The 20,494-nt window shown below is 40.9% G+C and overlaps 1 protein-coding gene across 3 annotated transcripts in view; it reads right to left on the bottom strand.

Annotated features, from left to right (window-relative positions):
* Positions 1 to 5,631: 5,631 nt before the first annotated feature.
* LOC140204548 (calmegin-like) overlaps positions 5,632 to 20,494 on the bottom strand; it is a 34,081-nt gene continuing 19,218 nt past the window's right edge. For all 3 annotated transcript variants that reach the window (XM_072271267.1, XM_072271265.1, XM_072271266.1), the window contains 9 exons: positions 19,376 to 19,568; positions 18,704 to 18,893; positions 15,858 to 15,971; positions 14,809 to 14,962; positions 13,723 to 13,938; positions 11,231 to 11,350; positions 10,860 to 10,959; positions 8,621 to 8,703; positions 5,632 to 6,009 (listed from right to left, as the gene is read on the bottom strand). In XM_072271267.1, the coding sequence (XP_072127368.1) occupies positions 5,929 to 6,009; positions 8,621 to 8,703; positions 10,860 to 10,959; positions 11,231 to 11,350; positions 13,723 to 13,938; positions 14,809 to 14,962; positions 15,858 to 15,971; positions 18,704 to 18,893; positions 19,376 to 19,568 (1,251 nt within the window). In that variant the 3' untranslated portion in view covers positions 5,632 to 5,928. The remainder of the gene's footprint in view (positions 6,010 to 8,620; positions 8,704 to 10,859; positions 10,960 to 11,230; positions 11,351 to 13,722; positions 13,939 to 14,808; positions 14,963 to 15,857; positions 15,972 to 18,703; positions 18,894 to 19,375; positions 19,569 to 20,494) is intronic.

A 20,494-nucleotide genomic window follows, 5' to 3' on the forward strand; every position in this document is an offset into this window, starting at 1 on the left:
GGATATACTTGTCTTGGAGGCAGTTAAAATAAGGTTCACTAGGTTAATTGTTGGAATGATGGAACTATTTTATGAGGAAAGATTCAGACAGTATTTAGCTTGGAACAATATTTATAATAATTCAGAAGAATGAAAGATTATCCATTGATGTACCATTGATTCTTATTGGGCTCAACAGAGTAGGGCTGGAGTTTATTGCCCAAGCCCAACCATTCTCTGTTGAGAAGGTGGGTGTATGCCACTTCAGCTTGAATCACTGCAGTTCTTCTAGGATGAATGTACTGCCACATTCACCCTAGGTGCTGAGGTTCTTGAAGGTTGTTGTATCAGCACTCAGCTAGTCAAGTGGAAAGTATTCCATCATATTACTGACTTGTGCCATAGGGATGAAGGAGAAGCCTTGGGTCATCAGGAGGTAAATCACTCACTGGAGGACATCCAGTTTCTAAATTGCTCTCATGGCTACAGTACTTATGTGGCTGATCTAAATGAATTTTCCATCATAGTGATTCTCAGAATATTAATGGTGGGGGACTCGGTGGTGGCCATTGAATATCAGTGGTCAGTGATTAAACCTTCTCTTGTTGGAGGTTGTCATTGCCCAGTGGCAATATGGTCTATCTTATCTCCATCATGCTGTATGTTGGCATAGGCTGCTTCATTTGATAAGGAGCTGTGAATGGTATGGAATATTACGTAGGTTATGGGAGTCCAAAACTAGAAGGCAGTTTAAATTGAGAGGGGGATTGAGAAGGGAATGATTAAAAGGGGTTTCAGGGGGCAATTTTTTCATACATAGAGTGATAGCTATATGGAACGGGCTGCAAGAGGAAATAGTAAAGGCATTAAAACATTAAAAAGATATTTGGACAGGTATGTAGATAGAAAAGATTTGGAGGAATATGGGGCATATGCAGGTAAATGGGATAAGCTTAGCTAAGCATCTCAGTCAGTATGGCTCAGTTGGGCCAAAGGGCCTTTTTCATGCTGTAAAACTCTATGATCAAGGAATGTATCAATTCCTGATCTTTAGGGTGGAAGGAGAGTCATGAAGCAATTGAAGATGACTGGGCCTGGCTCAGTGCTCTGAGGAATTCCTGCAGTGATGTTCTAAACCAGGGGTCTCCAACCTTTTTCGCACTGCAGACCGGTTTAATATTGACAATATTCTTGTGGACCGACTGACCGGGGGGGGGGGGGGGCGGTAGGGTTGCCAACGGACAAAAGTAGCAGTCAAATACGTTGAGTTTACCCCGAGAAGGACTACAATGACCATGAAGCCTTGCGCGGGCACCAGTGCGCATGCGTAACCTGCCGATATTTTCTCCTCCTTCTACAAATCGCTTTCGGTGATTCTGTCCGGGGGTGGGGGGGGGCTGTTAATCACGACCAGAATATAGGTGATAAGTGGCTAATACACTCAATTTTGTTTCTAAAAGGGTCTAATACACTCAATTTTGTTTCTAAAAGGGTTTATCTAACGAATTTAATATTAAACACACAGCGCATATTTTCCATGCATGAATATAGTGATAAGTCAATTATCAGGGGAGGACAGGGGAGCTTCAAGTAAGTGTTGAACGAACTTCCAGTAGGAGTGGCAGAAGCAGGTTCGATATTATCATTTAAAGAAAAAATTGGATAGGTATATGGACAGGAAAGGAATGGAGGGTTATGGGCTGAGTGCAGGTTGGTGGAACTAGGTGAGAGTAGCGTTCGGCATGGACTAGAAAGGCAGAGATGGCCTGTTCCCGTGCTGTAATTATTATATGGTTATATAAGTCAATCAATAGCATCATAACATTTTAAGTAACGTCTGGATATTAAACACACGGCACATATTTTCCCCGTATGAGCATATAAAATCATTGCAACACACCAATATCGCTGAATCAGTGGGAGCTCTGGGCTTGTTTCCCTGCAACAAGACGGTCCTATTGAGGGGTGGTTGGAGGCAGCGATACTGTACTCGAAGGGGGTTCCTTATGTCCAGTCTATTCCGCAATTTAGTTTTCGTTGCATTCAATGTAGAAAAATGTTGGAAATGAAAGCAACGTTTTCAGTGCTTTCGTGGCTATCTCAGGATATTTAGCCTTGACTTTGATCCAGAATGCCGGCAGAGATGTTATGTCAAACATACTTTTCAGCCCGCCGTCATTTGCAAGCTCGAGGAGTTGATCTTCTTCCTGCGCTGACATGGATGACACGCGGGTAATGACCTCACGTGTGTTCAAGCTCAACAGTGCATGACAGGGAATGAGGAAAGGTGCAGCTGAGTCATATCGCCAAATCATATCATTTCCTCGCGGCCCGGTAGTGCATGCTTTGCGGCCCGGCACCAGTCCGCGGCCCGGTGGTTGGGGACCGCTGTTCTAAACCTCCAAACACCACAGCCAATTTTCCTTTCTCCAAGTCCTGATGTACGTTTTCCCTTTGATGCTCATTGACTTCACTATCACTGCAGCTCTGTGATGCTACACTTTGTCGTCAGCGATATTTACCCCTCACCTCAGTTCTGGAATTCAACTCTATGGACAGGATGAGGAACATGGGAGAAATTAACTTAAGAGCAAAGCTTTAGAACTAAGATGGTGATAAGGAGGACTTTCCTCTCTGAGGTGGGGAAAGCTTTGGAATGCTCTACCTAAGGGAGCCATGGAGGCTGAATTATGTGGAAGATTTAAGATTTGTAGAGGAATAAAAAGCTATGAAGAACAAGGAGGAAAGAGGAGCTGAGGTCAAAATGAGATCAATCATGCTCTTATTGATTTGCAGAGCAAGATCCAGGGCCATATGGTGTACTTTTTCTTACTTTTTTATGGATATGCCCATTTTTGAAAAGAAGGGTTAAAAAATACCTTGGCACTGACGACCTACAAAATGCTTATTGTGCTTTTTCCACATGTGGTGTAACAACGTCATAGAAATTACCCAGTCACATTAATGGCCTGGATGTGCTTCATGTTGTATTTTAACTTGCCCCCTTTAATTGAGGTTGAAAATTTGCATATTATGCCCAGATGTTATTGTCATCAATGTTGGTGAATAAGCATTTGATTTGTAAACCATTCCCTGCCTGATTTAAAAAAACCTTTGCATGCACCCGCAAAATATGAAAGGACGTATATGTCACAGGATTTAATATGTGTCTAAACCATTATTTTTCCACAGCTGAGTTGGAAGAATGCCATCTTTTGGTGATGATTCTTTAATCTGGAGCATGTTAATAAATTCGCTGAATGGTCAGTCATTAACAGGGTCTGTGACATTGCCAGCCTCTGGCTGTGATATTCCATACGATTGGCTGACTCTTGTCAAAGCGATCACCAGAAATGTCATCTTAAAGCTGTTTTCTTAGTTCTCCCACTCTGAATGGCGATACAGGGTTATACTGCACCAGGTAGACTGGAGATGCTTGGAGCTCTACACCCTGAATACAGTGGCTCAATGCAAAGTTGACACTGTACTGGTTTTATTTGTAGGTAGCTGGTGTATCATCAATTTATTTGTCTTTAATCTTAAAATGTGATGTTACAAAAGCCAGAAAATTAGTATTTCTTACATCTCTCTGGTTGTTTCTGTCTAGAGGTCTGTGATACAGGGATTGGTGCTGTGACCATTGGTAGGGCTCTAACGTCTGTATCAGAACTAAAGGACCTGAGAATACAGATCCGTAACTTCTTGAAATGGCAGCAAAGTAGACAGGATTTCAAAGAGAGCTTTTGGCACATTGGCCTTCATAAATCAGGGCACTGAACACAGGAATTGCGGAGATAGAAGTTGAACACTGTGGTAGTGTAGGGGTTAGCATGACGCTGTTACAGATTGGCACGTCAGAGTTTGGAGTTCATTTCCGACGCCATCTGTACTTCCTCGCCGTAGGATGTGAGGGTTTTCTCCGGGTGCTTCGGTTTCCTCCCACAATCCAAAGACATACCGGTTAGTAGGTTAATTGGTCATTGTAAATTGTCCCGTGATTAGGGGCTTGCTGGGCAGCGTGGCTGGAAGGGCCTATTCTTTGTTGTATCTGAATAAATAAATAAATCTAAGGTGCTGGTGAGCTGAATTTGGAGTACTTTGAGCAGTTCTGGTCACCTACCTACGGGAACGATATCAATAAGCTTGAAGGAGTACGGAAAAAATATACAGGGGTGTTGCCAGAACTCAAGGACTTGAGTAATAGGGGAAAGTTGAATAGGTTAGGACTTTAGTTACTGGGGCACTGGAGAATGAGGGGAGGTCTTTCAGAGCTATACAAAATGATTGGGGGGGGGAATAGTTCGGATGAATGCATGCAGGCTTTTTCCCTTCAGGTTAGGTGAGACGAGAACTTAGAGGATGGTGGGAGTGTGGAATGAGCCACCAGCAGAAGTCATGGATTCAGGTTCAATTGTAACATTTAGGAGAAGTGAGAATAGGTACATGGATGAGAGGGGTACGCAACACTCTGGTCCAGGTGCCAGTACATAGGACCAGGCTGGTGCAAACTAGATGGGCCAAAAGGTCAGTGCTCTATCTTCCAGATAACATAGGCAGGAAAAGACCATTTAGCCTTGTTTACTCTGCCATTCATTAAGATCACTGGTTTGTCAATGCCAGAACCATCATCCTGTGCTAACCCCTTATCATTTCATATATTAACATTAGGCATCTGCTTTGTCTCCCTTGTCAAAGAGCTAAATGAATTAATGTGACATGTACCTACATTAGTAAATGGCTAAATGATAAGTATATACTGCATATCAGAGAAGTATCTTGAATTTGGTGTACTCCATAATGTAGGGATGATGACCTATTGCAGTATTGATATCCAATGCTTCTGCCTGCATTGTTGGAAATTCTCTTTAGATTGCACTAATGCACTTTTAACACTTGGATTTTTCTTAAAGGTTGACAAGTTACCCAGTTGTCTCACAGACTAAATACCTAGAGGAATAATTTGAGTAGGATGTGGAAAGCTAGTGAACTAGAACTAAGTATTCACCAGCGAATTCCATAATTACAGCTTTTTGAAGGCTTGCACCAGAAAAGGTGAGCTTGAAAAGTAGAAATCCAAAGGTTAAGAAAACCTTCTTTGATAAAGGATGTCTACTCTGGGCCATATTTAACTCCAATGTCAAAGCCTCTTTAATTGTTAGTGGCCTCAGAGTAGCTACAGGCCCACATTTTAACAACACATATTAAACGTTATGGGTGGGAAAACATTGAAGGCCACCAAAAAGGTGTTGCTGCAAGCAGACTTATCATGTTCGAGAGAATGTATTGGCAGGTTCATTTTGAGGTGAAGTACAAAAAGCTAGCAACAAGAATTGAGGGAACACTCACAATGCACTGGAGGAACTCAGCAGGTCAGTCAGCATCAGTTGAAAAGATTAGTCGATGTTTCGGGCCGACACATCGACTAATCTTTTCAACTGATGCTGACTGACATGCTGAGTTCCTCCAGCGCATTGTGAGTGTTCCTTTGACAACAGCATCTGCAGATTATTTTGTGTTTAAGAATTGAGGGAATTTTGTAATTCTACTTTTAGTGAACAGCACAGTACCTGTGCCATAACTGGATCTGAGAATTATGCTAAGTGATTTGTGTTCCATCAACTTTGAAAAAAAATATATTCTCTTCCATTTCAGTGTAGAGAAGAACAAATATTTAATTTTATCACAACTTGAAATAACGTGTAAGGTTTTACCCTATCTGGTATTTCCAGGAAAACTATAAATTCAAATAAGGAAACTACTTTTATCATATTGTGACAAATAAAACAAGATAACCCTTGTTTTTCTTGAAAAAAAAACAAGAAAAAAGCCTGCATTAATAAAAGTCAAGATCTTCAGAGATATCCAAAGATTTTCAGTAAAGCTCTGGTCAGGTTGTCAATTGGAAATGTGTAAAAGTCCTTCTTTTAACTGTGATGAATCCTCTGCACATTACTCTGGCCTGGTCGTGCGGTGTCGCAGGGCCTCCTTGACTGGAATCTGCCCTAGGTATGAGTCACCACTCCCTTGTGCCTGCAAACAGAATTAATTCCATAAACATCTGGCTTCATTCCTTTATGCCTATAATTTAACAAAATTCTTCTGCTGACTGTTGACAAACTTCCTCCAGGTGGAAGAACGACAATTTTCTAAACTCAGGAGGTGTCTGTACTCTTTGAGAGTATTGACGATGTTCAAAATCATCAACTGCGTAGTTGACATTTTTTGTGGAGATTACTGCCCTTGTTTGCAATTTTTGTTAAAAGGCTAGTATCTACGGTTTGCCTCTGTATTCATAGTATGTCTTGGGATAAGGTATAATTAAAATTGCTTCTTGATTATGACTTTGTATATAATTAGATAAGAATATCATGACTCCTGTACATTATATCTTTCTTTGACAAAACTGACATTTAATTTTTTTGTTGTTAACATTATTTCCTTGGCATCAGAGATAGTGCTCCACTGTTGGAAGGTTTGTATTTTTCAGTTTGTTGAACTAAATAAAGCCTTTTCAGTAGGACTTTCATTGCGCAATTCAAGCAAGAACAGAATAGTCCTTATCAATAATTATTCGTCTACTGAGAAAGAATGGGATTAATGTGGGATTAGTGTAAATGGGTGATTGGTGGTTGCTGAATGGCCTGTTTCTGTATAGCATCTCTCTGGGGCCTTATTAGGGATTATCATGTCTATTTCTGCAATTTTTCTGTGCATTCCCAGCATTTCAAATATACTTGCTTTTCCAGAAGAACTTAGTAGGCTTTGAAGTGCTTTGATGTATTGTTAGGGGTGATAAGATATATGAAACTCTTTTTCCTTTCAGTTACTAGAATCTAGATTAGTGTAGAACATAGCCTTAGAAGGGTCGATCACTGACATTGCTATTAAGACCAAGACAGCAAATTGGCCAGGGATAATTGAGGATTCAATTGCTGTGCTAAGATACAAGTCAGCAAATTAGAATGATGTGCAAATGGTACAGTGAAAATCCCAACCACTGTGCTGCTGGAACAATGAATGGCTGTCTGCTTCCAGTGTAACACTGTTGCTATGGTTTATGGAGAAAGGGGGATCACTACATTTTCTGACAAAGAAAGTGCTCACTTACATACATTTTAAAAAAAATGTTTCAGGCTGTATGCAGGTCAGTGCCCGCAAAAGCACATTAAAACTGTGGCTGTGACTCTTTTATCCCTGGTCGTAACATGTTGGGAACTCAGACAGATTTGGGTTTGGGAGGTCAAGGAGGTGAGGAATAAAAGGGATGGTCTGGACTGAGTTGGAGCAGATAGCTTAGGTAAGGGTTTGGATTATTGATTGTTTGGAGGATGGGGCGAAGGGCTTGTTTTCCCAGGTGGGAAGGTCATGAGGAATCATTAGCTGATTCTGATCAGTTGAATGGGGCGTTGAATCAAGCTGCATGATAAATTGATGGATAAGGGGAATATGTCAGGCTGGGATGATAGGCACGTGACAGTCTGTTTCTATCAGGTAATGATGCTGACAAACTAATTCATGCCTTTATATCGAATAGACTAGATTACTGCAATGCATTTTTACTGGCCTTCCAAAGCAATCTGTTTACCAAACTTCAACTCATTTAGAATGCCACTGCTAGACTTTAGCTAAAACCAGGATGAGGGAGCATACCACTTCTGACCTAGCTACTCTACATTGGCTTTCTGTATCTTTTTGAATTGATTTTAAAGTTTCCTTAATTGTCTTTAAAGCTGTTAATGGTCTGGAATGGGAGTACATCACAGAATTACTTTTGTTTTATAATCCTGCTTGGGCTCACAGGTCTCCTTCCTCTGTTCTATTAAATTTCAACAATCTCCCTCAAAAGATAAATTGGTAGATCAGCTTTTTTGAACTACATTCCTAAACTGTGGAATTCAATACCTAAAACTATAAAGGATGCAGACTCATTTTTAAATGTCACTTCAAAACCCATTTAACCTTGCTTTTAACTAAATCTTTTTGACTTTTATTTTCACGTTTGTTTTTATTTTCATGTTTACACTTTATTCCATTGTAAAGCACTTTGAACTACATTGTATGAAAGTGCTCTATAAGTAAGTTATTATTATTATTACAACTTTGCTCTCTTGAAAATGTGTGTGAGAGGGAACAAAAGGAATCTCCACAAAAGAGCCAAGAAGACCTGGCTGAGTCATGTCCCCAGCATTGGTCTCTCTAGTCACATAAAGGCAGGCTCTAGGCACTGTGAATCTGTGTCAACAAGAATGATATTTAAAAGAGCCCATGCAGATAATCTTTGGAAAATCCAAGAGATAGCATCAAAGGGTATGTTACATTATCACTGGACAGTAATGCTTGAGTTTACCACATCAGGCACATGGAGGGCCCAGAACCAAACACACTGAGATCTGAGAACATTTGATTTTTAAATGAATCTGGATCATGTAGTGCACGGAACCTGATACGACCTGCTATAACTTTCAGACAATAATTCACAAGTTGCACTTTTGGGTGTATTGGTTTGTCATGTGATTTATAAAACAAAATGATACTGGAAAATGTTACAGGTAAGAGCTCTACTAAATATTTCAATTTGAAAAATTAGGTCAAAACAAAGTAAAAACATTTCAATGTTAAAGAAATGTTCTGGAATTCCAACCTGTGCAGATATTTCCAATTCTGCTTTCATTTTTCTCTGGGCACTTTCTTTGTCCATCCCTTGTTGATCATGGGAAGGATTACCTGAGAATGCAGATCACAATTAGTAATCATTAACAAATCCAGTCCAAGATAGAGTGGAGACATGACAGTTTGGCACTGAAGAATCTGATTGTTGAACTGGTCTGTAATCTGGATATCAGCAGTCAATTGCCATCAGGAAGAAGGTACAGGAGCTTCAGGACCCACACCATCAGGTTCAAGAACAGTTATTACCCCCTCAACCATCAGGCTCTTGAACCAGAGGGGATAACTTCACTCGCCTCATCACTGAACTGTTCCCACAACCTATGGACTCACTTTCAAGGACCCTTCATCTCATGTTCTCAACGTTCATTGCTTATTCTTTTTGTTGCATTTGCACATTGGTTGTTGGTCCACCCTGTTGGGTGCGGTCTTACATTGACTCTATTTCTTGGATTTACTGTGTGTGCCCACAAGAAAACAATTCTTTGTACTTGGATATTTAATTTACTTTGTGCTTTCTCAACTAGTAGCAATTATTTTTCAGTCAAAAATAGCTGTAAGATAGACCTATTGGGGATCTGATGCATTCTCAGCCAAGGGAATCAAAGAACTACAGTAATGTGCTTGTCTTCAGCAGTTCTCAACATTGGAGTAGAGAGCAACGCGAGTCTTGAAGCAGATTAACCAAAGAGATTCTGCAGATGCTGGAAACTTTGAGCAACATACAGAGAGTGCTGGAGGAATTCAGCAGGTCAGGCAGCATCAGCTGAAGGGAATAACAGCCAATAGTTTGGGCTGAAACCTGGTTATTTCCTCCAGCATTTTGTATGTTACTCTGGAAGCAGATTCCTCAGTGGCTAGAATATTTTGGTGGAAACTACAATAATATTTTTAGCTTTTCCTATGTATTATAATTCCTTTGCTCATATGCCTTCCTTCAACTCCAAGGCTCCTGAGGAAATTGGAATAACTTGGCGAAATAGACTGTACAGTAATCAGGAACTTGGTTGATGGCAACTTCACCTTTGTCAGAAGGTAATGGCACAAGTTCCACTCCAGGGACATAAGGAGAAAATCCAAGCAGTAGTGTTGATGGTGCCACCTTAAGATGTGGACCTGAAGTCCTGTTTCTTTTAGGATTTCAAAGAAAAGTAGTCAACTGTGTCCACAGCAACATCACTAATGAAACAGATTAACTGGTCCATTTTTCATTGCTAAATGGAATCTTATTGATCCAAATGACCAATTCTTCAGAAGCCCACTGTGATGCTGAGGCAGTTGTTATACCTGGACCACAGCAATATTAGTGCTACCTTTGAAAGTGAGTGGCTGATCTTTCTTAAGGTAAAAATGATGCAGCAGTCTAATACATGGTAATAGGCAGCTAAGCTGTTTGTGAATGTGGAGAATACAAGTTGGACTCATGCGTTCTTTTTGACTACAACTATTTCAATATATCATTTTTCAGCCCTCCTGATCTTCTGCATCACGAGCCTTCTGCCCCTCAAACCATTCCCAGACCTTCTGACTTTCAGCCTCTGCCAATTTTTCATCTCCACTCTCTTCCTATTTATCCACTTCCACTTTAAGTACATCTAATGAGCTAGCCTCCACAACACTCCAGGGCAAAGAAGTCCAAAGATTCACTTCTCTACAAGAAGAGTTAATAGTTCAGGCCTGTGACTTTTTGACAAAACTTAAGCTTACTGATCAGCTGGGTGCCTACGGGAGACTATGCCTCAGAGCACACTAGCAGAATGTCGGGCATTGTTGATCATTCAAAGATCAGGGCGTTTATAATAATGGATGAATTTCAAAGGTATTCATGGGTCATAAAGTGCTTTGGGACATCTTGAGCTTGTGAAAAGCACTATATGAATGCAGACTATACTGACCTGATCAATTTTTCCCCTTCCAGAGAAGCATTTCAGCAATCTCCAATTGGTTCCCATCAAGGTGGCAATTGGAATCCTACTTAAACACAAGAGATTCTGCAGGTGTTGGAATAACTACTTAGACTCCCAGTGTCCTTACTAAAATAAATGGATATTCCCCATTCAACAGCATTGTTCCTTTCAGATGGGAAGTACAGAATTGCTAATTTTATTGTGGTGGTAGGCTTACTAAATGCATTTTGAGGCTCTTAACAAACAAAGGTAAACAAAATCAGCCTTGAACTCAGGCAGCTGAACTGTAAATGCCGTTGAGGTTACCTGACTGCTGAGACTGGCGTTCTGTAATCAGCTTTTCGTCATCATTGACCTGCACATCATCAGTCTTCTTGTAGTAATAATCATCAGGGGGCCCAAAACGCTATGGAAACAATCCGCGTCACAAGAGAATACAACACGTCAAGATAAAATGTAGTAGTGAAAATTACCGTACCGTACCCCGCCCCCCACATAGTACAGGCAGGAGACACAATTCCACACAAAGTGGGTAGATCAATCTATTACAAAAGAGCATAGTAGCTATAAGAGAACAATAAATTACAGGAATGGGATTCAGTGAGATTATTTTAGTTTTAAGCATTTAATTCTTACTCCATTTTTACTCTATTATGAACCAAAATTAACAGAATTACCTTATTTGGCCAAACAAGGCTAATGAATAAGATGACTGGTAAGGCAACTGTGAACACGTAGACCCCCCAGAGCCATGGGCGCTTGTCTGCTGCCAAAATGAGCTGCGTGATCAAATTAGGCTGTGGACAGCAGTAATCAACAGAATTATCAGTCACTCTTGAAAAAATGTATCCATTCACGCTCAGAAACAATTAAATAAAGGCACAGACTGGCACATGAAAACACAATGAGGCACTCTCAGATGTCTTGCCACATGATGGCACCGCTGGACAAATGACAATGGAAATTCTCCTCTCTCAGGGAACAGAGCTCCAAATAAATTTCCCAGGCTTGGGGTTCATCCAACATGAAGAGAAGGCTCCCAGTCAGGTATCCACCAATACACTTCAGTAAACTTAACCCAACATTAAAAAAGATGACCGAGGACAGCAAAGGGTCAGTTGTCTGGAATCAAACAGCAGCTCTCACTGAGTCTCATTTGTCTTGAGTTGGGGAGGTGAGTGGTGGGTCCACAGAAGACCCATTTTATTGTTCGTTGGGAATATTATCAGACGGAGTCTGGAGAGCAGTGATAAGGAAGGAGGAGTGAGCTTCATCGCGGACACTTGACTTCCTTACTGTGATTATTTGCATTTGGTATGTACAGAATGAGGGGCTCATGTTGGTCTCTGGTTGGGGCCGTTAGCATTCCTAATTCTCAACTACCACAGCATCTCATTTAAGGGAAGAACAGGGAGAAAAATTTCTCCCACTTGGATATGTGATAACACACTGCAAGAGGTATTAGTAGGCACGGGGAGATGGATTTTAATTTAGAGTCACAGAGTCAAAGAGCTCTACTGCACAGCAACAGGCTCTTTGGACAATATAGTCTGTGCTAAAGCTTACTGCCTAGTACCACTGCCCTGCACCTGGATACCTCTGCCCTCCATACCTCTCCCATCCATGTAACTTTACAAACTTCTCTTCAACGGTTCAGTCACACCCACGTCCACCACTTCTGCTGGCAGCTCGTTCCACACTCTCACTGCCCTCTGTGTGAAGTTGTTCAACCTCAGGTTTCTCTTAAATATTTAACCTTTCAGCCTTAACCAATGACCTTTTGTTCTAGTCTCACCCAAACTCAGTGGAAAAAGCCTGCTTGCATTTTCCCTATCTGTACCCCGCTTAGTTTTATATACCTCTATTAACTCTCCTATTAGATGGAGTTTTAATGTGGCACACTCTAGTCTTTAGCAATGTTGGACTAATAATTTCATGATAAATGGATTTTAATCCTTTTGATATTCCAGATAACTTTTAATCCATTTTATGCAGCAATACAATAAAGTTTCCTGCATAAGGAAAGCAGGAAATGAGGCCATGACATATTCAAAGAAAATAGAGCGACCCTCATGTACTTAAAGTGAGTATAGGAAATGGAGCCTCATGTGTTTAAAGGGATTGTGAGAAAAGAGACCCAGTGGGTTTAATGGAAGCATGGGAAAAGGCTCCAGTGAGTTTAATGAAAGATCACCAAACAGTCCCAGTGAGCCAGATGCTGAACCATTGGGATTTCTGAATAATTGGATAGTGGATTAATACAGTTTTATTGTATTAAAGTAACCACTAAGAATTTATACAAGGCTGCAAATATATATTGTTACATCTGTGTACCATTTACAGTATGGATGTTATTATTGTTGATGAATATTGCAGAGGGACTTAAATGCTAAGTGCTTGAAACCAGATGCATCCTGCAACCATGGGAAGCCTGTATAGGAGCATCGTACATACTGACTGGTGCCAGAGCTGGGAGAGTTAAGTGCTTGCCCAACCAGAGAAGTGAACCCGTAAGCAGCTATAGGCCACAGGCAGTGAAATCCTATACAAGTATCTGGCAGAACCTGGACTAATTCTGAGCATGTGGTTGCACAGATAGCCAAAAATACAGCAGCACCCAAAACTAATCTGACGGATCCAAGATCCAAAGTGCAAAGCAAATATACAAAGCTCTTAAGTTGCCAAACTAACCTCCCAGCACAAGTAGTGTGAACACAGCCTTTCACACAGAAGGCAGCAAAGTAGCAGTGTGCTTTCGCTACTTTCTGGCATATTTCCGTTATTTCTTCAGCCCTCAATTGCTGGTGTGTTCCTACTTTATTTTACCTGCTAAATTCCAGGAAACCTTATAAACCCACAGGGCATAGTAAAATTGTGCGGGCACATTACTATTGCCATGTCTGAGTGACAAACATTTTTTAATTGACATGCTGCCTCTTTAATGGAGGATTTCCATCACAGCTTAACTGCAGTTAGAAGTGGGAGATGATGGTGTGGAGTTGCCTTACTGATCTGCCAGTGTTCCTGGTTTCAACCCCACTACTTGGCTGCAACCCTCTGTCAACCTCCACACCTGTTGAGCCAAACCTAAGAAGCTCTGCACATTGAAACTTATCCTATGCTGTAACACAACAAAAGTGATCTCTCTGCAACAACTATGTTAACTTACTCCATCTGCATCATATACTGCCTTCGTTTGTGCCCAAGTGTCCTTCACCCACTGCTTGACAACCTCCTCATCAGATGAAATAATAAAGTTGTCAAACATAATGCTGTCAGTGAGTGACCAGAGTTCCAGTCCAATGGCACTGATTGAAATCATTTGGAATGGGTTTGAATCTTCAAAATAGTTTGGGTTAGGTATCTTTCGAGGTGTCCATACTCCCTATTGGAAAAAAGTTAGAAAATTAGAAATTTTGCTCACTTAGACTTCTCAGTTATGTTATAAAAAGAGAAATATTTACTTCAGTGAAGAAAGGAAATTGTATCACCTTTGCTTTAAGAATCTAAAGACAGTTACTTCCCTCAAGGGAGACAGCAACAATATCTACAAGAAATGAATCAGTACTGTTGAAATGATCTCTCCATTATAGCCAGGGGTTTTTGGGATGAGGAGACATGTTAGTGTATAAACTGAAAAATCAAATGATGGGAGAGATAAAAGTGCAGGGATCTCCTGGGATCATTTCTCACCTTTGGCTGATCACCTTCAACACTGGGCTCATGCTAGCTGATTTATCACAAATAATAGATAGGTTGGTGGCCATTTTAAATCACACAGGTTTCAGTGCTCCCAACATAGTGTGTTTTTTGAACTGCAATGCTATGCACCTCATTGTCCACGTGTGAATTCCCAGAGAAAGTCACCACAGCCAAAACTATTCCTCACCTGAAACTTACATATGATGATCATTGGGTTGGGTTCTAAATTCTTTGCTTCACAGACACCCATAGATTAACAAGAGCAGCAAGAGGGAAAATACAGATGTTAACAGTTATGAAATACAAGCCTGATGCAGGGTCTCAACTCAAAATGTTGACAGTTTCCCTCCACACATGCTGTCTGTCCCATTGAGTTCCTCCAACATTCTGTTTTTTGCTTCACACCCTCTGGTCTGCACGGCACACTTCTGTATTTATTAACGATCCATACCAGGAATGCTACAGAGTGTTCAAAACTTCTAGCTAATATAAGGAAGACTGTAAAACCTTAAAAATCACACAAAGACCGTCAATGTAGCATAGATGAATTTACTTTGTAATTGGGATTGGCAATCTTCGGTGCTTTCCATTTGCCTTTATAGGCAGGGTTGGGGATCAGGGAAGGTTTCCAGGTTCCACAGCCTGCAGACTTGCACAGAGGGTTCGGGATCTTTGGTCCTTCCCATTCACCATCCATTTCTATATCCCTGTAAAACAAAACTTAAGTGATTCTAATCGAAAAATAATTCCTAAATGATCTATGACAAACATCTCTTTTATTAAATCTAACGTTAAACATTGTTATTTTTGTTCATTGCAGTGGGGAAAATCATTGGATTTTGTTATTATCAGTGATTACTAGAAGGGCAAAAATAGTTGGATGTTAAATAATGATTCCTCATTTATAGGGCTAGAACCTCAGGGACTGAAACGGCTCAAGAAGGCAGCTCATCACCACCTTCTCAAGGACAACTAGGGGTGGGCAATAAATACTGGCTTAGCTGGTGATGCCCACATCCTGTAAATGAATAAATTAAAAAAAAACCTTGGTAAGATTAATGAACGTTTAATCAGATGTATTTGAAAGGATGTTATGTTGAGGACTGTGACATATAGACATACAGGAAATGATTCTGCAAAGACTTGAGGGTATTTCAAGGAATATGAAAATGAAAGTTGGGTTATATGAATGAATATACCAATTTAAATTTAGAGGCATCCGTTAGCCTTGTGAGACCATGGATCTACACCTGGAAAGTCTTCACTCTCCAGGGCGCAGGCCTGGGCAAGGTTGTATGGAAGACTGGCAGTTGCCCATGCTGCAAGTCCCCCCTCTGCACACCACCGATGTTGTCCAAGGGAAGGGCAAGAGCCGATGCAGCTTGGCACCAGAGTCGTCACAGACTACTGTATAGTTAAATGCCTTGCTCAAAGACACAACACGCTGCCTCGGCTCGGGCTCGAACTCACAACCTTCAGATCGCTAGTCGAATGCCTTAACCACTTGGCCACGTGCCCACAATATACCAATGAAGCTATGGTACACATCATGAGTTTGGTGTCTGGATGTGTTTGTACTCCTCAAGCTTGTGCTCAACTCACCAGTCTGAAGGTTTTTTAGCTTCAGGATCTGTAATGTATTCTGGCTCCTCATCCAGCCAGTTAAGAGGCTTCCCAGCAGTGGGATCTGGAACATAGCGGGGAGCATCCTCATCCCTGTGGTAAAGAACATTCCACAGCAGTTGTGCATTTGAGTATCTGACATAAGTTCGTATTGTAAATTACTCAGAAAGCATTAGGTTTGCACGTAAAATATGGCAGATAGGAAGAAACAACTCCAGATATAACACATAGCAATAGTAGGACAGTGATTTGAAGTTGTTGGAAAGGCTAGTTCTGAAACAGTGTTTAAAATACTGGCCAACTATGCATTTTATCCCTTCCCTGCCAGCCTTCTTCATTTTATTCACACCATCTTTCAGTACTGAGCCTAGTACAGTATGAAATATGTTTATCCACATAATAATCTCTAGCTGAGATTAAATATTTGGTCGTGAAATTGAATTTTTTTCCAGAAAGATCAATCCAATACTGTTAATTCATATTTCTATCAACTGAGGGATGACTTTTACTCACTTTCTTGCTGGTTGAGAAATTTATCTGAATTTGGACTGGTATCGGTTGATTAGGGAAGTCAATTAGAATTTGTTAAAGAAAAGTCTTGGTTAATTAATGTGATAGTATTTTTGATGAAATAGATGAGGATTGATAATGGAAATGTGGTTGATGTGGTATACCTAGATTTCAAATGGCTTTTGATAGGTGCCACATAATGGCTTGTCATCCAGACAGAGGATCACGACAATAAAAGGGATTACGTCAGGACAGAAAATTGGCCACATAACAGGAAACAGAATCATAGTGAAAGGTTTCTTGTCGAGTACTTTATGGAAGTGTATCGTGAAGTTTCCTAGGGATCAGTATAAGAACTGCTGCTTTTCTCTAAACATAATATTGCTTTGGAGTTGGGTACAAATTCCAAATTTTCAGATGACATAAAAATTTGGAAGCATGGTTAGTGACACGGTAAGAGGGTAGTGACAGACATTGATGAAATACGAGATCGGCTATTGAATGGGCAAAGAGGTGGCTGATGAAACTTAATGTTGAGAGACACAAAGTAACACATTTTGGCACAATAATTAAGAAGATGCAAAATAAACAGAGGGCTAAAAAGAATACAGAAATGAGAGATCTAGGGTTATCCACTGCCCTATCTTCTTGGTTACCTCCTTAAAGAACTCCAAGTGATTCGTCAGACACAACTTCCTACATACAAAGCAGTGCTGACTGTCCTGGAGTCAAGTCAAGTCAAGTTTATTGTCATTTCGACCATAAACTGCTGGTACAGTACACAGTAAAAATGAAACAATGTTCCTCCAGGACCCTGGTGCTACATGAAACAACATGAAACTACACTAGACTATGTGAGACAGCACAAGGCTACACTAGAGTACGTAAAATAACATAAAAACTACAGACCTGCACAGGACTACATAAAGTGCACAAAAGAGTACAGGGCAATACAATAATTAACGAACAAGACAATAGGCACAGTAGAGGACAAATTACAATATAATAATAAATGATGTAAACGTCAGCCCAGACTCTGGGTATTGAGGAGTCAGATGGCTTGGGGGAAGAAACTGTTGCACAGTCTGGTCGTGAGAGCCCAAATGCTTTGGTACCTTTTGCCAGATGGCAGGAGGGAGAAGAATTTGTATGAGGGGTGTGTGGGGTCCTTCATAATGCTGTTTGCTTTACGAATGCAGCGTGTGGTGTAAATGTCTGTAATAGTGGGAAGAGAGACCCCGATGATCTTCTCAGCTGACCTCACTATCCGCTGCAGGGTCTTGCGATCTGAGACGGTGCAATTCCCAAACCAGGCAGTGATGTAGCTGTACAGAATGCTCTCGACACATCCTCTGTAGAATGTGGTGAGGATGGGGGGGGTGGGAGATGGACTTTTCTCAGCCTTCGCAGAAAGTAGAGACGCTGCTGGGCTTTCTTGGCTATGGACCTGGTGTTGAGGGACCAGTTGAGATTCTTCGCCAGGTGAACACCAAGAAATTTGGTGCTCTTAATGATCTCAACGGAGGAGCCATCGATGTTCAGCAGAGAGTGATTGCTCCGTGCTCTCCTGAAGTCAACAACCAACTGTTTTGTTTTGTTTTGTTCACATTCAGAGACAGGTTGTTGGCTCTGCACCAGTCTGTTAGCCGCTGCACCTCCTCCCTGTATGCTGACTCACCGTTCTTGCTGATGAGACCCACCATGATCGTGTCATCGGCAAACTTGATGATGTGATTTGAGCTGTGTGTTGCAGCACAGTCGTGGGTCAGCAGAGTGAACAGCAGTGGACTAACCACACAGCTCAGACCAGACTCAGTCCCTGCAAATGTTGGTAGATATTGTCCCTCAGCAATGTATCCACACCTAGGGTTTGGGGAGTGGGACAAATTGGATTGCAGATTTGATGGGTTAAGTGGCCTCCCTCTAAGTCTGAACCATTTTGCGATTTGGGTCTTGTATTAGTGGAGGGATGCTTCTGGATTAATTTGTAATCTAGTGTAGGTGGAAGGAATCTTCCTGTACTCACTGGTAGTCTGCTGCTAGGAGGAATATTCTCGCTAGTCAGCTGACTGGTGCTGGCCAGAGGCTAATCTCAAGTGTTAATGGAGGAAAGCTGCTGAATTTCCTGCTGATTTCCATTCTCTGTAGTGGAAACCACACATGTCCTATTCTAGCCCATACATAGTATTGGAGGTGATAAATACTCTCTGGAGTTTAGTAATCTCTACATTGAAGAATGAAAGGGGATATACACCCAGTTAACAGTATATATATGCACAGGCTCCTTCACTAACTTGTAGTAGTTTGATTCTTACCAGTCACTGGGTTTCACGGACTCTGGGTCAGCTATTTTAGGCCTGTCATCCCAGTCTTCAGGTTTTTGATGGTTGGGATCTTCAATTTCTTTGGGAGGGTTTACAGAGGGTGTCATGTCCTGAAGGAGGTTTCCTTTACTCACAGATCTTTCATCAATCAGCATCTCAAAACTGTTGTCTGGTCTCACAACTAAACCAGTAATTATTTGAATTTTTATTGAAAATAGAGAGATAAAAGAGAATATCAAGTGAGAAGCAATTTTAAGTACAATGATTATAATATGCTAGTATTGGTATAGTACGTAAATATGTTGCAGTGCTGAGATCTAATAAAGAATCTGCTCCAGAAAGCAAGAGCTGGGCTTTGGCATTCATATGTTAAACTGTATTTGATATAGGAAGTTTAGACCCACAGATCGTGTTGAACACAGGAGACCTTATTCTTCACTTTAGTTATTACTTTCACCAATAGTTTCTTAAGAGAAAGTTGACAGATTGTTTTGTTATATACAAATTTGTTTGAATCATATGGATTGCCTGTTCTATGCTGTTTGTTTTAAAAGGTAATTTAGCCTGTACTACTTCAATCAAAATACATTAAGAGTCTGAATAACTGCCTTCCCTCTCTTGCAGCTGTTTTGTTTTCTGTTAGAATGATAAAGATCACATTACTTAGTGTGAACAGGTGAGGTCTTTTATCGTCGAAGTAACTCTGGAGGTCCACGTCTGGTTTCCTGGCATGCTTTTCCTCATATGCACCTGTTACGGGATTCCTATGCCTGAAGATGAAGTGCAATTTATAGTCCTGGCCACACTTGTCTGGTCCAAACATGATGCTGTAAGGGGTTTTATCATTGAACTTCCTCTGTGGAAACAATGGTAGAGTTTGTAATGAGCACATGAAAGCTGTCATCGAAAGGGGATTCAGATTGTGTAGGATCTGCCAGCTGAACCCACTTAAACTTTGTTCAATGGTAAGCAACACACACAAAATGCTGGAAGAACTCAGCAGGTCAGGCAGCATCTATGGAAAAGAATAAACAGTCAACGTTTTCTGCTGAGACCTTTCTTAAGGACTGAAAAGGAAAGGGGACGACATCAGAATAAAAACGTGGGGAGAGAGGAAGGAGAAGAGCTCGAAGGTGATAGGTGAAGTCAGGTGGGATGGAAGGATAAAGGGATGGAGAAGAAGGAACCTGATAGGAGAAGAAAATGGACCATAAGAGAAATGGAAGGAGGAGGAGGATGAAAAGCAGGTGAGGTGAGATAAGAGGACAAAATGAGGAATAGAAGAAGAGGAGAACGGAAGGAATTTTTTTTTACCAGAAGGAGAAATCGATATTCATGCCATCAGGTTGGAGGCTACCCAGATGGAATGTAAGGTGTTGGTCATCCATCCTGAGGGTGGCCTCATCTTGGCACAAGAGGAGACCGGTTCAATGGTATTCTTTTCCTAATATCAAACTGGTACTCATCCCATCCTTATAACCAGTGAGAGAGGGAAACGATGGTAATCAATGATCAACACATATGAATATCAAATATAAGCAATGAACAAATGAGTTGGACTTTAATAATAACCATTGACTGACAAAGTATTGGATGAATGGTAAGCAATGATTGACATAGTCAATGGTGACCATCCATTGCCTAGCAGTCTAGAATCATCACTGATTATCCACAGGTGTGATCTGAGTTTAACATTAACCATTGACTTTGTGTGTGAATGATCTATTGACAGTAACCACTAACCAATACAACCTAGAATCAAGGAAGATCATCAAGAGCCTT

Source organism: Mobula birostris, chromosome 10, assembly GCF_030028105.1.
Source record: "Mobula birostris isolate sMobBir1 chromosome 10, sMobBir1.hap1, whole genome shotgun sequence".
In the NCBI taxonomy this organism is placed as follows: domain Eukaryota; kingdom Metazoa; phylum Chordata; class Chondrichthyes; order Myliobatiformes; family Myliobatidae; genus Mobula; species Mobula birostris.